At 32.7% G+C, this 18,295-nt stretch overlaps 2 protein-coding genes across 3 annotated transcripts in view; both read right to left on the bottom strand.

Annotated features, from left to right (window-relative positions):
* Positions 1-10,531, bottom strand: part of LOC143246296 (cytochrome P450 4c3-like) — a 69,396-nt gene extending 58,865 nt beyond the window's left edge. Inside the window, exon 1 of the mRNA XM_076492771.1 lies at positions 10,399-10,531. The gene's annotated coding sequence lies outside the window, so the exon portion shown is untranslated. The remainder of the gene's footprint in view (positions 1-10,398) is intronic.
* Positions 10,423-18,295, bottom strand: part of LOC143246295 (polycystin-2-like protein 1) — a 66,143-nt gene continuing 58,270 nt past the window's right edge. For both annotated transcript variants that reach the window (XM_076492764.1, XM_076492765.1), the window contains exon 16: positions 10,423-10,702. In XM_076492764.1, coding sequence (XP_076348879.1) covers positions 10,532-10,702 — 171 coding nt within the window. In that variant the 3' untranslated portion in view covers positions 10,423-10,531. The remainder of the gene's footprint in view (positions 10,703-18,295) is intronic.

The raw sequence follows: 18,295 nt of genomic DNA, 5'->3' as shown, positions 1-18,295 counted from the left end.
TCTTTATTGTTTATTATAAATTTCATATTTCGTAGCAAGTTTTACAAGAACACACTTTGATCCTTTCAATAAAATGACCTGTAAAATTCAATCGATTAAATAAAAAACTATTTCATTTATCCGAATAAATGGAATTGAGTTTGAATGTAAATATATAATGTTTCTGATAACAGCTCTCAAAAGAATTATATAATCGTACTTCTGGCTAAAAATCATAGGGTAACATTAAGTATAAAATATTAATATGTCACAAGTCCACGAGCTCCCATCCCTAGTGTCTCATTGTAATGTCTGTAAACTTGTATCGCTTAAAATTTAGATTTGATACTCGTGTCCATTGGAAATAGAAGTGCGTAAAGCGCAAATGATTTTTGACTAAGTAGAGAAAGGTCATTATCGAAACCAATACGAACACTTATGACCTTTTAATGGGATTTTAAAAGTGTCAATATAACTTTTATTCCAAAAATAGAATAAAGAAAGGGATCCTGAAGATATATGCATAACTGTACCTAATTTTCTACTGAGAATATAGGCATAACTGTACCTAATTTCTACTGAGGATATAGGCATAACTGTACCTAAGTTTCTACTGAGGATATAGCCATAACTGTACCTATTTCTTTACTGAAGACATAGGCGTAGCTGTACCTAATTTTTAATGTTCATTAAAGAAAATAAAGTCAGATAGCAGTATTCACTGCAACACAGCTTTTTTGATTGGATGTTACTTTTATGATATATCCACAATAGAACGTATTAGTTGTTAAGCACAAATTACAAGATGAGATATCTGCCTACTAAGTGTATCGAAATCTTGAGTCTTCTCGCTGACCCAGATTTGAGATCAGACAACAACAGAAAGGACATTAACAAAAGTTTCACTTCAGTCGTTATTTTACTTAATTATTTCAAAGGCTTTGTAATAAATATATGAATAAATCTATCAATTCATCATTGTTTTTGGTTTATTAGGAAATGGTTATACAGACAATAGCGTGCTTGTTGACTTTGGATTTGCTTAAAATAAGCACAGTATATGACAACTACCCTGCACGTAGCAACAACAAAAAAGACGTTTCATTATAACTCTTTCACTGCAAGGGACATTTATAGCTTTTCCAGTGGCTGGTTTATACACAATAAAATAACAGACTCATATTCCATTACTTATCTGAAACCTGAAACTTGTAAACATTTATAAGTTTAAAGAGTAATACCCTTTCTTTAAAAAAATCCAAATACACGTGGTTCATATCACTCTTTTGAATGTAAAAGCAGAGGTTATATAGTGCGTCCTGTATTCATACCAATGTTCAGTGACTCCTTCTACATGATACACAACACAGATAAGCCTGAACTCATTGAGGTTTAATCTAAATAAAATTATTTTATATTATAAATAACTTTGTGTGTGTTTTTATTTTACTTTCGTCTTAGGTATGTGTGTGTGTCGTACTTTTTGTGTCATTTCGAAGTGAAACGGCACCAAGACGAAGTTTTAAAATATTAAAGTAAATATGGAAGCTACCTCAAGACTGATCTAATCTCTTTGAACAAGTATTTTACGAGGTAAATCTTCTTATATGGAGAACACTTACGTATTGACGTAAGATGTTTCGAAGTAATTTAATCTGTTAAAATAATCATATTCGGAATAGAAAATAATATATACTACAATAAAATATAGGCTGAAGTAAATACATCTGTTGTTTACAAAAGTCATGAAGTGTAGAACCTCTTGTTGATTTTCTTAACAACGATAAAAAGTATGTCTCAACATCGATGACAAGCCTAAATAAATAGACTTAATTGGCCACGACCCTAGAAGAAAGGCGAGTTGACGTTTTACACATCATTTCAGTGAAATGCCACCTCGGAATTAAGAAATGTTTGATGAAATTACAGCTGATACAATAACGAAGATAATCACTTCAGACCCGTGAATATGTTACTAAATTAATAAATCTACACAAAGTATTGTTGACAAAACAGACTTATAATATAGAATAATAAACAAACGACAAGTCAACTGTATACGTTTCTCGACGTATGTCGCATTGTGGTCGTTTTATTTAAAACTCAAAATATAAACTTAGTGGTAATGCGAGAACTTACAAGTCTTTTCCTGAGTAACTCATTCACATTTCAAATTTACTAGTTTTACCTTGAATTTCTCCTTTCGTTCAAACCAGAAGACAGCCCGGCATAGCTAAGTGTGTTAAGGCGTTCGACTCGTAATCCGAGGGTCACGAGTTCGAACCCCAGTCGTACCAAACATGCTCGCCCTTTCAGCCGTGGGAGGTTATAATGTGACGGTCAATCCCTCTAGTCTTACACTGCTAAATTGGGGACGGCTAGCGCGAAATTCAAAACAAGAGAAACAGAGGCCCCCTAGTGGCACAGCGGCATGTCTACGGAATTACATTAGATCCAGGTTAAGGTACCCGTGGTTGGCAGAGCACAGAGAGCCCATTATGCAGCTTTATGTTTCGTTGCAGAGAAACAAACCAAAACAGAAATTCTGTTTGACAAACAGCCTGTCACCTAAATGGAAATTCCCCATCTTAAATGAGCTACAAAACTCTCTATAATTAACATTTTTCATTTCTTTATTTCAGTTCGACCTAGTTTCTTATTAACTTGCTTTTATTTTAACCTAGTTTAATTATGCTTATTGTTGCAGTTAGTAGTAAGAATCTGATCATTGTTTTAGAAAAGTTATTGGCTTCCTAAACATTTCAACAAGCTGGCAATCTATATGTTGAGGAATTACTTAGTATAATTTAAGTTTCATCGTAGATGAAAAAACAAAACTTATCTCTTTTATTTTAGAATAGTCAGTTATTCATTCTCTCTTTACATGTTTCTTATAAATGATTAGGTTTTGAATGCCTTTGTTTGTTTCTTATATGCAAAGCTCAGTAAAAATGTAAAGTTAATATACAGTAAAAATTGAAATTAACTGACTTTGAGATAAAAAACATCGATTGCACATAGCTTTTAACGCTCACATGTACATTATTACTAAAACCACATAGATAAAATGTGATATATATATACATATCCGTGTGAGTGTTTGTGTGATTATATATGGTACCAGTGTGTTACGGATTTATGTAACTGGTAAAACTTTATGTCTCATTGTGTCAAAAATAATCGTTTTCTCTTTTCTTACCTGAATTCTCGTAAAGGTTTGGATAATAATATCATTATGACGTAACTTATTTGTTAGCTCGAAACATCTTAAGCAGATCCAGACAAAGAAAGACTAGTGCGCCTCCCTAAAGAAAACTCGTACAGATATTCTGTAATCCATAAAGGCGAAGTTGCGAAATTGGAAATCTATACTGTTTAACTATCAAAATATACTATATCGCTGTGTTGTACAATTTATTGCTATTAAAAGTGAACTAATGTTCCGATAAGCTCTTTTCAAGATATAATACTTATAGATGATTTTAATTTTTCATAAATGATGTTTGGTCGCAATATATACACATAAAGAGTAATATGTACATATATATACGGTTGCGTGTGTTTGCTTTCCCTTATATTTCATAAGAGTGAGCCAGCAGAGTTCTGGTTTTCAACGAATCGAATATTTTTGTATATGCAAGAATTTTTTTATTATTATTCACTTATAAAGTTTGAAAATATTTTTACTACTATCATTATTCCCACATTTCTTTGTTGCCGAAAGTTATGCAGGTCCCTGGTTTTGAGGTTTTTTTTTTTTTAAATAGTTCTCCGTGAAGAGAGAAATTTAACTGGTTACGTTACTATGAGTAACTTTAACCCTAGTACACACACTCAAAAAAATTACGTTGCCCACACTGGGGGTCATTTTTGACCCCCACCAAAAATATTTTAAAAAAATTTATTTTCATATAAGCAAAGTATAAATTTGGACACAATATTTATTCTATACAATTTATGCATACACTCTGGGTAACTTTATGGTCATTGCAAGCCATTTTACTACATTTGATACACTTTGAAGAAGTTTTTTTCCTTGAATCACGTGCGCATATTTGACACCATTTCCTAACGTTCTCTTCAGCAACGTTTTGTCTTTCTGGAGGGATCACTTCATTTGTATCTTCTTCAGGCAGAAATTCACGTCTTGCTCTTTTTTGGTACTTTGATGCGAATTCTGGATGGCGCTGGCGATAGAGAAGGTAAGCATTGTATGCAGTAGCATCAAGAATGTTATAAAATAGTGCCATTGGCCACCTTCTGGTCTTTCTTTTTGTGGAAAAGAATCTAACTATTTGGTCTAGTGTATCGACTCCTCCTTTGGTGGAGTTATAGTATGATATTATTTCAGGTTTTCCTGATTCATCATCGATTGAGGGCTCTCTATGCAACGTAGATAAGAATATTCTAGAATGCTCGAGAACATTTATAGAGTGTTCTAGAACACAAAATTTCATATCAATATATTATTTGATTGTTTACGAGACATGTAATTGAGTTTTTTAAACGGGGGTCAAAAATGACCCCCAATGTGGAAAACGTGAATTTCGACATTAGACAAGGGGTGTAATACCCCATCTGCATAAAATACATGTTAAACGTATTAGTATAGTATGTTATTAGTATAGATTAAATTAGGTACATTTTTAGGCCCGAAAGTCACACCTTTGATATTTCTATAACAACTTAAACACAAGTGGGCCCATTTTTGACCCCCACCGTGTGTATGAGGGTTAAAAAAAAGGATAAAAGTGCTTATAAATAGGTCGTTTACACTTAGTGAGCAACTAGTACTAAAATGGAGTCTCGTTTCAGTGCAGATGTAGACCCGGCATGGCCATGTGGTTAGGGCCCTCGACTTACAATCTGCGGGATGCGGGATTCGGATCCCTGTCACGTCAGACACGCTCGCCCTTTCAGCCGTGGATGAATTTTAAATTCAGGAACAAACAGATCAGTGCAGATTTGGTTTAGTGGCGCACTGGGAACCAGCTAAACAAGATTCGGTGTTAATAATCCGAAGTATTGCAATAGATCAAACCTTTGTAGAAATTACCTCCACTTTTGTAAATACATGTAGGTCATGGATGAAGGATTTTAACAGTGACTGAACGCTTTAAAAATCGTTAGGTTAGGCGGTAATAATCTTGCAAAACGCTGAACATTTTTGTTTAATTTTACGCTAAACTTGGTGCTGCTAAGTGTTTACTCGCAAAAACGAGTACAACGCAGGCTATTTTAATATAAAATTAGCACATTTTAGATACATATCTCATTTGCAAGCAAACAAAATGTATTTCGTTACTTTAAACTACAATAATTAATTATTACCGAATTGTTTTCTATGTTATATGTTTCAGTATTACCTCTTTTTTTTGCAAATTATATTTTCAACAAATTTCTGAATCGAATGGCAAAAAGAGCTAAATATCTCATTCTAATACTAACAAAAACTCCATTTGTGATATTTCGAGCATGCAGTATAAACAATGTTAAAGATTAATGTATTATATTTTTTCTGATTTTCGCTGTCTAAACCTTTGAAAACTGGCACTAAACTGTAGTTAGTTTGGCACTTAAATATTTTAAGAATGAAGGTGACAAAGCTGACGTTACTCGTATTCAACTCTAAAAACCTTATCTAGGAACGCTATTTATAAATAAATATTGTAATGAATATTATTTATAAATTATTTGAATTTCGCCAAGGTTATACGAGGGCTATCTGCGCTAGCTATCACTAATTTAACTACTCTTTTGCCAACGGCCGAAAGGGCGAGCATGTTTGGTGCGACAGGGATTCGAGCTTGCGATCCTGCGATTACAAGTCAAGTGCCTTAACCAACGGGCCATGGCTGGCCTTATTTATAAATAACAATACTTTCAAATATAAAAGGCAGACAAATAAAATATAGATGTGGAATAAAATGGTCTTCCTTGAGCATGTCGTTAATTTGTTAAGGTAACAGAAAAATATGTTCATATTCCAATTAGCCTACAAAATGTACAAACAAGTTTCTCTGCAATAATCGAATGCAAAAACATGAAACTCAAAATAACTCAAGCCAGTACTTGAATATAGTGCTGCTTCACATTAACGTAGAATGCATTTATAATGAAGTTGTGTAGATATTCCTGAGTGACTAGCTGCCATTCTTCTTTGAGTACTTCAGAAAGTTCATCGTCCGTGTTTGGCTTGTGATCTTTCGTTAATCGGTTTAACTCAGCCTATAAATTTTAAATCAGATTCATATCAAGTGACTAATGTGGCCATTCCATAACATCAATTCTCTTATTTCTAAGATATATTTTAACAACTACACAACTGCAGAGAAACTTGTTTGATCATTACCTAATCATGTCTTGACTGTAGAAGTTTCAAACCCGATGGGTTATGTTTGCTGTTAAATTACTTTGACAGGTTCATACTGCATAAAACTACAAACTTGAATGTATATATTTTAACGCATATAGAAAAAGATGGCTTTAACTGTGATAATACTTTTACGAATTAATATGATGTATTATTATAACTTTATATTATACATTTTAGTTTATACATTAGTTTTATTCCCTGATATAAAAATCTGTTTGGTTTCTAATAAATAAACTGAAACTTTGTGTTGATTTAAATGGGCAGACATTAAACACTTGCAAATGGTCGTATGTAATTTTCTTGAATATATCTTTTTTTTATTATTCATGGTTACCTATTCGTATTTGTTATCCGGTTTATTGTAATTTTGTACATAACATAATCCTTAAACTCAAATATTAGGTTGTCCAGAAATAGATGTTGTTTTTGAACTACAAAGTTTGGAAAAGTATAAACCAGTGTTGTAAAACATGCTTTAATCAAAGTAAGCAGCATTTGCTTCAACACACTTTTGCCAACGTGTAACGATGCTGTTTATGTCCCTGCTGTAGAAATCAGAGTTTCTGTGGTTAATGAACTCCCTGAAAGCTTCTTCTGCAGCCGCCTGGTTTTGAAAGAGTTTATTGTTCAAAAAGTTGTTAAAGTGCTTGAAAAAATGAAAATCTGCAGGAGAAAGGTTTAAAGAAAAAGGTGGATGAAGCAGAACCTCGATTTTTAATTCGTTCAAATTTTGGAGCGTCATCCTTGACAAGTTTCACCGATTTTGTTGATGCGAAACCAACTTATGTAACTTTTTCTTCTTTCCAATCACATTCAGGTGGTTGACAATGTTTGATTTGCTTGTGTCTAGCTTTTCTGCAAGCTCACGTACTGTTATGTGAGGGGTCTGTCTCAACTGCTTCCCTTAATGTGTTTTCATCTAAGGATGGCTTCCTTCCACGATCTTTGTGGTCTTCAAGATTTTCAACTCCATAAGGGAACCAACTTTGAACTGTACCTGTATGTTGAGTAACAGATCCATGACTGATCCAAGTTTGAAGTTGTACAGGAAAATGAGACGAAAGTCCTTCTTGTCCATGTTGCCTTAGAGGTTGCGAAACGGTAGACACCTTGTAAGCGACAAACGTTGGACTAAACCACCACACCAACGATAAATTACTCAATATTCAGCTTCTAAATGTCATCATGAGAATTCCAACATTTATTTCTGGACAACCTATTACTTATAATGAGTATGAAGGAATAGAAATAATTAGAAAAAAAATATTTCAAACGATAGGAGATACGTATATGTAATGACAATTATTTGTAAGAATTTTTTAAATTATTGCTTCATACTCATTATAATTATTGGGTTATCCAGAAATAAATGTCGGAATTCTCACGATTACATTTAGAAACTGAATACTGAGTAACTTATCGTTGGTTGGTTGGTTGGTTTAATCCAACGTTTGTCGCTTATAAGGTGTCTTAATTGTTTGCTGTTTCAACTGTACTCAGAGTAAGCTTCGCAACCCCAAAGGCAGCATGCACAAGAAGGACTTTCATCTCATTTTCCTATACGACTTCAAACTTGGACGAAAAGCTACCGAAACTACACGAAACATCAGCCAGGATCTGTTACTGAACGTATAAGTACAGTTCAATGTTGGTTCCAAATGGAGATGAAAGTCTTGAAGACCACGAAGACGAGAAAATTCAGAGCTTTATACATTTTTATGAAATCATCATTGCTTTATTATTAAAAAAAAGCAATGATTATTTAAAAAAATGTATAAAGCTCTGACTTTTCTCGTCATGCTCAAACAACGCCACTGTACTCCAATTTCTTATTTCAAGAAAGCATTACCACTTGTAAAAACAATGTAGTATAATCCTCATGTACCGTCTAAATTGTATCTACTTTTATGATTTTTAAAACACATTGGTCAAAAAACACAAAATTTAACAATATAGTATGCAATGTTATAAAGCAAAAACTGTCCACCTTAGTTCTTTGGGAAATTAGAACCTGTTTACAGCTTAAATAATTGAGACGTTTGTACTTTGGAAGCTTTGTATCGTTTTCTACAACGTTACTTTACACTAAACGTTTCATAATTGATAATAATCTTCCATGTGCTGGTTAATCAGTAATAAGCCTATTGGCAACTTCTACAGAAAAGTGTTGGAACCAGAATTCAATTACAGCTAGAAACTTTTCAATTAATTTATACATATATATGTATATATACAATATATAAACATACATTGTTTTAAAACAAAATACAAACGGAACTCAACAGGTTAAGTTATATGTAAATAACACAAATAATAAACAATCTTATAACACTAAACTGTTTTCATTTTATTGGACAACACTGAACATTTGGCTTTGCAGCTTCTTTAGAGTTACGGTTTGTTCAGTGTCCAATTAAATAAAAACAATTTGGTGTTACAAGATCATTTATTCCTGGTATTAAAGTGTCTTCTATACACGGATATGCACCAAAGAAATTAAATATTAAATATTTGTATATCAGAATGTTCCACTGAGAAACAAAAATAAAATAAAAATATGGTCCCGGCTTATTTTAAATCATTCTCAAAAGCAGTGACGTTCAACTACAAAACTTAGTTCGCGTATCACCATAAAATTAATGTATACTTATTAAGAAAGTTTAAATTCTGGTTTCGCGTAGGCGTTAAACAACCTTTCTATCACGTGGTCAGTTAGTATTGTACACAGTTTTATAAAGAAAATTAGGTTGCATATTTTGCTATCAAGCACATTATCAATACGTATATGTGTGTATATATATTTATGTATTACACAGTATATTTTACATAGGATGCGTCCAAATATCTTCAAGAGATTAGTACCTGCCTTCACTGATAATTTGTTTTAATTAATTTCTATATGTTAATGAAAATATGAATTGTTATAGAAGTAGTGTTGCAGTTTCAAGTTCGTTGTGTTTGTTGTTCAATTTCACTTTGAAACATTGGAAAGATTTTATTCGTAACAGCCTTTGTAATTGTTTAGTGAAGGAAAAAAAAAAGAGATCAAATCATTTTCATTAAAACACTTTAAAATATGAAAAATAAAAAAGATTGAAGGCAGTTTGAAGCTACCAATAAAATATTGTAAAGACTTGCTTATCATAAAATAAAATAAAACTTATTGTAAAACAATAGAAAACATTACCACTGAAATTTAACGTTTACCCCAATGAATAAGGCAGTCGATGAAATACATTTTCTTTTTTCACTTTTATTGTATATTAAAGTTTATTAACTGGCTTATATGATTTGTATTTATATATTTGTAAAATGTTTATATATCACCCTAATTATATAGATTTATTACGTGTATGCATTTACACTTAGGAAAAGCTAAAAAGAAATACACAAATCAACATAATATATAAAATTGGTTCTCTTAAAGTAGTGAAATGTACCTTCATTTAATTAGTATTGCGCGTGAATGGATTAACGAGATACCCATTGTCTGTATTCACTCTCAAGAGAAAACACAGCCAAGGGATATTTCCACTGTCCTTAACTACTGTCCATGGAAACCACTATCAAAGGATATCTACACTGTCCCTATCTGCTCTTTAGAGAAATAACAATCAAGTGAGATTCCCACTGTCTCTATCTACTCTGTAGAAACACTACAACCAAGGAAGATTCCCAATGTCCCTGTCTACTCTTCAGCGAAACTACAAGCAAGGGAAATCCTCATTGTTCCTATTTACTCTATAGCAAACCCACAGTCAAGGAATATTCCTACTGTCCTTATCTAGTTCTTAGTGAAACCACAATCAAGGGAGATTCCCACTGTCCATATCTATTCTCTAACGTAACTACATGATAGATCCTCACTGCTCCTATCTACTTTATAGCAAAAACCACATCCAAAAGTGAAAGGTATAATTCAACAGGTGGAACATAAATTATAACATAATGTGTTAAAACATTAATAATAGTACTGGATTATTTAACGATAATCGAAATATTGTAAGATTTTACTGTTCAAAAATACATGAATGAATACTTACGAACGATTTTTCCTATTATTTTAGAAGAATTGGTGTAATAATAACAATAAGCGAGTATTCTAATGATCCATCAACTTCCAGTATCATTCAGGTCTTTGAAGTTAGCTTTTGTAAACCAGTTTGATCGGTAGGACTACTTCGAATAGAAATAACAACGTTTAGGATCTTCTCTTTCATCTTCAAAAAATATAACGAAACTAATGGGGAATACAAGTTGTTCTTGCTTCATAGTGTTACAAGAGAAATATCCATATATGTAAATTAGAGCTTTCACTTCAAATTCTGGTCTCCAACTGTTGTTAGTCTGAAACATAAATGCGTTATTTGCTTTCAGTCATAAGCTCTTAGAATTACGTATACATTATTCGAACGCTAACAGTGTTAATAACTAAATTGTATGCTATCCTAGAAAATCGGTCTCTCACACTAACGTATTATATAGCGCATGCGCCTTACTGTCTCAAGCCGCTCAGTGATTAAAACGTGCAAAATCACAAGAAAAAAATATAACGTGTGAAAAACAAAGTAGTATTTATAAAGCGTAAGGTAAGATGGCTTTCGGAAAACGATTGAAATTCAGTTGACTTAATGCATCACACAGATTCCCTACAGCTAATCTTTGCAATAAAAAAATATTTGTTGTTTTTTTTTCGAAATAAAACACTCGAAGTTATTTACAAGATCGTGAAAATTGAATGAGACTAAATTTATCCTGTTTTCGAGAAGAAAAAAAAGAAGGCATTTATCTATAGGTATTTTGAAGGCACCTATCAGAAGACAGATATTCATATTAAAAATATATCATTGACAAATTATGATACTTATGATTTCGTGAGTCTATGTTACGGCGTGTAGATGTGTTTGTTTGTGAATTTCGCGCAAAGCTACACGAGGGGTATCTGCGCTAGTCATTCCAAATATAGCAGTGTAAGACTAGATGGAAGGCAGCTAGTCATCACCATCTACCGCTAACCTAGGTGTGTGAGATTAATCATGACATTATAACGCTCCCACGGCTGAAAGGGCGAGGATGTTTGGTGGGGATTTGAAAGCGCGGCCTTCGGATTATGAGTCGAGCGCCGAGGTCAAGTGTACCTGACCCTCCTGGGTATACACACTTATATACTCAAATAACGAGGGAGAGAGAGTCGAGCGCCTTAACCACCTAACCATGCCGAGCCTGGCGTGTAGAAATATTTACAATAAAGTACCCATAAACTTATTAATTTTATAATTCATTAAAATTAATCTTTTTAGAGAGTGTACTTTCGTAATAAGATTATCTATGTACTGAGTCTTTCATAACAGAACATCATCATGTCTTATACATCAATGAGGTTATGTTATGCTTTTTTTTTTTTTTGAAATTCGCGCAAATATACTCGAGGGCTATCTGCGCTAGCCGTCCCTAATTTTGCAGTGTAAGACTAGAGTAAAGGCAGCTAGTCATCATCACCCACCGTTAACTCTTGGGCTACTCTTTTACCAACGAATAGTGATATTAACCGTCACATTATAACGCCCCCACGGCTGAAAGGGCGAGTATGTTTGGCACGACGGGGATGCAAACCCTCAGATTACGAGTCTCACGCCTTAACCCACCTGGTCATGCCGGCCCTGTGTTATGTTGTATTAAGTGTCAAACATTAATGAAGTTAGTTTATACTATAATTAGTGTCACAACAAAAGAAATAAAGGGCTAACACGTCAAATCTTTAAACGCAAATATATTGATTAATAAAAAAAATTTGCTTTAAGCCATACCAGATATACTTTTAAGCATCACATCCAAGTTAAACCATAATATCTATGTTGGAAAAATGAGGGATAATCGTCTCCTAACGTCGCAGCAACACGACAGGGGGGAGTGTCGTTGACTAAAGGAACGATCCGAAGCTCAAGCCTCCAAGCAGCAGTTAATTTAGAAAGAAACAATTTAACCTTTGGGCTATAATAGCTTAATTTTTACGTTTTGCTCTTCTATAACTAAAGAACTTTGGCAAATAACTTTACGTGAATATCACTTAAAATCGAACAATTTTTTGTGCATTGTAAAAAAATTGTTTCTTTTGTTTTATTACAAGTTATAGCTTTTACAGTAAGTAAAGCTTATGTTTAGAACAGGTAAGACATATCAATCACTGTTGCGATCGTTCTCAAGTAAACAAGTTTTAACAGCAAAGAATGTCATGGTATTTAAATCAGCATTCCATAATCTAGCAATGTATTTTAAAATTAAAAAATATGCATGTGCATATTAATCCGTGTGAATTTACGGATTATTTACTTATTTATGGCTAAACAAAAAAAGAGTAACATAAAATAATAGATATAAAGTATGTCATGCGAAATATATTTACATAAAATTAGGAATGTCTGGGGAAATAACAAACAAACACATATAGAGATGTGTCTGGGTATTTATTACTTGTAGGATAGTTTTATTTTACTAATAAATAGTCTGTTTCTTCTCCTGTTATTATCGGGTTTATGTCTTAATACTGGGGAATTTTATTTAAAAAATCTTCGTTTTTGTTCATATTTTCATTGACTTGGAAAGGGAAGTTTGGTGTTATTTTAATCTGATTCTTAAGTTTTGTTTCACCTATTTAAAAGGATTGGCAACAGATACATTTGTTTACTTTGCTCTCAACTTTTCAAGAGGTTTCGAAGGAAGCAATTACTTTATTAATAACAGTGAGAGGGAAACTGTTTTGTGGACAAAACTGAAACCTAAGGTTGTCTTCCTTTCTAAATATTCGATGTTGAAATTTGTGACTTTATATATACGATCAGCACCTTTTAATACAAGCCACAAAATGACACAGAAAATTATTCTTTCGAATATATCGCTGTTTCTTGTGTTTTCCGGATTATCCCAAATTTATCTCATGCTATAAAAAACTTGGTTAAAAACAGACAAAGAGTATAAATTTGGCATTAACGTACAATTTACCTAGAAAACAACTTAGTCAACTGCTATCCAGAAGTATGCGGATAATGATACCTCAGTAAATGAATATGAAACTGAATGTACGGATTGAAAAAGCTGTTATTTTGTTTATAATTAAGCACAAAGCTACACAATAAGATATCACTGCGCTGCCCACTGCCACGGGTATCGAAACCTGTTTCTATTGTGCTACTGGAAGGACAAACCTGTTATATTGGTGATGAGACAAGTTAACAACTTTCTACTTAACTGCGTGAGCATTTCAAATCTCCATCTCATGTTTTTGAACACATGTTTAGGGACAATTATTCTTTTGATTTTTCTAAGTTAAAAATCCTCAGCAGAGAAAATAGAACATTAACAGAAGAAACATAAAAGAAGTCCCGTTAATAAGAAAACATAATCCTATTCTTAACACATACATAAGTGTTTATTTATACTATTTTAATCACTTCCTTCTTTCTTATACATTGAACGAATTTCAATAATAAAAGCTTTCTCTATATTTTATTCTAAATTTGAAAGTTAATTGAAATTTTATTTTAATAAGTTTGCAATTGCATGGTCGCATGATTTTAGATTACTATTGTCACAGATTCTCACGTGATTCTTTTTTAAAATTAATTTCTGTTAATCTCAGCTTTTGTATTCCACGTGGTAATGCTAAATAAACGTGGTAAAACGTTGTGAACAAAATAAACAAAAGTTATACTACGTATATCCGTTAAAAAACTCGTGTGGGTTTTAAAAAATCATTGTTCTTAATAATATTTAATTCAATCATTAATTCAATCACATAGTAGCTAAAAAACAAAACACAATGTTTCTTAGTTTTTTGCTCTTTATTTTGCTTCCTTAGATTATTTAACACGCAAAGCTATCACCACGCCATGAGACACATTAATTGATATGTAGCCTTTAATTCACAAAAAGTTTAGAATTACTTTACAAATGATTACCACAATCGAGAAACACGTTTATATTTTCTCTTTTGTTTTTTGTTTTTCTTAATTTCGTGCAGAGCTACACGAAGGCTCTCTGCGCTATCCTTCCGTATTTAGCAGTTAAAGATTAGAAGGAAGGCAGACAGTCATCGCTACCCTCTGCCAACTATTGGATTTTGTTTTCTGGCGTAATGATAATTTAGTGTTATAAGTGGATTACCTTGACAGTGAACGTAGACTGCGACAGATACAATTAATCAGCATAATGTTTCATAAATTTAATAGCCATCTTTATTTCCACTGAGGTTAGCATTTTCATTGTATTAATATTACCCAGATGATCTTATTGATTGTGTGAAATATACAACACTGTGTATAATTATAGAAACTCATGAATCATACACGTAGATAAATGAGAAAGAAGGAGTAACTGCAACTAAACAGTCGTTTATCAATATTGGAATACATTATTACAAAATAAAACTATTTGTTTGTAATTAAGTACAAACTTACGCAATAAACTATCTCTGCTTGCTCACCACGAGTATCGAAACTGGATTTCTAGCGGTGGGAGTCCTAAGACATTCCGCTGTGCACTGGGGGGTGACAAATAAAATTGAGAAAGTTGTGTAATGTACTAGTATTTTTCATTTGATTTCAAGAGGAGAATACATTTTCCCTATATACTATTACTGTCTTTCAGGAAGTATAATCCTTTTACAACAAGTCTTGTCTCTGTGGAAATGACATGATAAGGATTTACTAGTACGTGTGAGAATAATAACTGTCATTAATTTTGTGGTTTACGTTGAATTTTCAAACGAACTGCTTTGTTCTTCCAATCAGGCTTAGAGTTAGCATTGGTTTATCATTTCTGATGATGCTTTCTTTATCACTAAAACTCACTGTACCAATCTTTTCACTGTTAAGCTTTTAATATTACAGTAACAATATTTCCTATAATCTTTTGAAACTATATTCAAATCAGAAAAAAATATGCATACAAAATATAACAATGCCTGAAGTACCTGCACATCACGTAACACCACAGACGTAACAAACATCCACAAGCGCGAGGTGCAGCTAATGAAAAAAACACCAAAAGTTTCCAAATATCGAAAGAAAAGATTAAGGCGCTCGACTTGTAATCTGAGGGTCGCGGGTTCGAATCCCCGTCAAACCAAACATGCTTGCTGTTTCAGCCATGGGGGAGTTATAATCTCAGTATGTGTTAGTAAGAGAGTAGCCCAACAGTGGATGGTGATGACTAGCTGCCTTCCCTCTAGTCTTACACTACTAAATTAGAGACGATTATCGCAGATAGCTCTTGTGTAGCTTTGCGTGAAATTCTAAAAACAAACAATACAAATATAAATTTGAATTTTTTTGTTCGGAAAATTATTCATAAAAGAAGCATTTTATAGTTTAAAGAATTTATTATATAACAAAATGTTTTAGCTAGAAATAAATATTTTTATAATAGGAACAAAACTAAACTAAACTCAAAAAAGGAAGGATGTTCCGAGTTTTAGTCCAGATTCGGTGTGAATCAATTGTAAGTTCATAACATCATATTTAAAATATGATACTTAAAAATTAAATATATTGGAAAAGCGCTGCTTTCCTTGCTTCCATAGACCGCACGCCTTTCCTTCTGAAGGTTACGTTCACGCCTACATTGAAAACTAGGCCATTGATAGGACCCCTTCTGACTTATCAAGTAAAGAGTAACTTAACATTGTATTTTAAAGAATACTGATTTTTACTGTTTTTACGTACCATCTTAAAAGTTTCTGAACAAGTCCTAATGAAACAACAAACTTCGCCTCAATCAGTTGCACGAAGTAACCTTAGCAGATCAAAATCTTAATATTTGCATTTTATTCACTGTTTTCATAATTATTTCCTATATTGTATGCAATCTTATATGAAACTATTTCTATGTTTTTCGATTTTTGATTTGAATATTCGTGTGTTAAATATTATCACACAAGAAAGAAAGTGAGCTGCGTTTACTTCTATTTAATAGACTTATTACTTAAATGTTTTAAAAGTATCGTTCCGCTCAATCACTTGAAAGGCTGAACTTCATTATTTACTTCATTTCGTCTTCGAAATTATTTGAAGTTTTTAGGCCTTTGTATAATTTTATTTTACACAAAATTTCGAATTTCTATTGGAGAGGCAACGAACGCTTCTGAAAGATGCAATGTTGAAAATGTAAGCGTATCTATTATCAGACGTTTTATTTGCGGAATATGCCCCACTTTCCAGTCAAGTTGCTAAGTTCGCGCTTCTACTGAATGTTGATACGATTCACCAACTCGTATCTAAAGCCTTATTTGAGACCATCCATAATCCGAGATAATGCTTGACCTAAATCAAGAATAAATCAGAATACGAGAAGTAATTCTTTATTTAGCGAACGTATTTGATTTCGCCTATGTTTTATACTTTAAACTTAAACCGCAATAGTCTTAACACCTGTCACTAGACTCAGTATAAAAAGATGACCAAACACTGAGTGGCGTTATCCATTTATGTGTACAATATGCAGAAAAACCCGAGAACAATTATTGAAATTAATTTCCCTGAAATATTGACAGTATTTTAGTGTAATTGTTTGGTTTACGTGACCCCTATGTTAATAGAAACTCTGTAACCAAGAATATCATATACCCAGAATCAATTTGGTATATAAGTACTTTAAGAAATGTATTTAAAAATCCGATAATGGACAATAATGGTAATTCTATTGTTAAGGAAAGAAAAACATAGTTGGGTAGTGTAAATATTTTTCTAACTTTAATGAATCACCAAAAAAAATCAAAATAATCACTATATTATCACAAAAAAATTGGATAAAATTACTACTGTATTATCAAAGAAAAGTTTGATAAAATTATCCCTATGTTATCACAGAAAATTTTGGGAAAACAACAATTGAATTCCACGAATCTTTAGATAAACACAGCAATAAGAACACAGTGGTAAATGAAAATTGATGCCTTTTAGAGAAATGTCATAACTTTAAGGTTAAATGTTGCAGTCGCCAAGAAAGATCTCTTAGAAATAGTCGCAGTATGTAAATATTACACTATGCTTGAAAAGCAGAAATGAATAAAAATGAGAATAAGTTTTTATACTCCCGGACATGAGCAAATGTTAATTTTCACGCTCACAGTTAAAACCAACCCTAGATTACTTGTTTGTTGGTAAGCAGTGGTGTGTCAGCGCCGTGCTTACCACGGGGATCTAAATCTAGTGTTTTAGCGTTAAAAGCCTTTAAAACTACCAGTGAGTTATTGTAGGCTCCGCTGCTAAGTATAAACAAGCACTTCCGAATAATTTCAAATGTGGAACAGTAATATATGCAACAGTCGTGCAATCATACTATTAATTTCTCTTTTTGGAGTGGTAGACTGGCGAATTTGTAAGTTTTAAAGTAATTCTGCTATCAACTTGAGAAACATGAGACATAGAAACAATAAATAATCTGTCAGTGGAACTGTGCCTGGATGCAAGAGGTGACTGCACGATTTGGTGTGACCACTGTTGTTCCAATTCTAGCTCGACCAACCCGTGAGAGTCAACAACCATTTATTTATCCACGTGAGGTCAGCTGTCTCGGAGTGTATATTTTACTCACCTTACCTAATAATGGTTTAGTTTTACTATAAAAATAGAGATAAATGAGCGTTTTTTTATATCTATTGACTAGTGAGACATTGAAATCCCGTTAAGTCAAGTCTAAACTTACATGAAAATGTCAAGAGGAATAACCTACAACTTATAGTTGACTCATAAATAAGGTCAACGTTCTAACGTTGATGGATAGTATTTAAAACGCTTACCAAAGCATGCACGTTTGAAACATTTTGCTAAACGATAATGTTTACAGTTTAAAATTAAAACAGAAAAAGAAAAGTTGGCGTGTTTTCCATACAACACTAGTGACCTTTGTAGGGTTTAAAACCTATTTAACAGTGTCTTTTTCAAA

Source organism: Tachypleus tridentatus, chromosome 3 (assembly GCF_004210375.1).
Source record: "Tachypleus tridentatus isolate NWPU-2018 chromosome 3, ASM421037v1, whole genome shotgun sequence".
NCBI lineage: Eukaryota > Metazoa > Arthropoda > Merostomata > Xiphosura > Limulidae > Tachypleus > Tachypleus tridentatus.
Note: the sequence above shows the minus strand (reverse complement) of the source record. Positions and strands in the feature narration are given on the sequence as shown.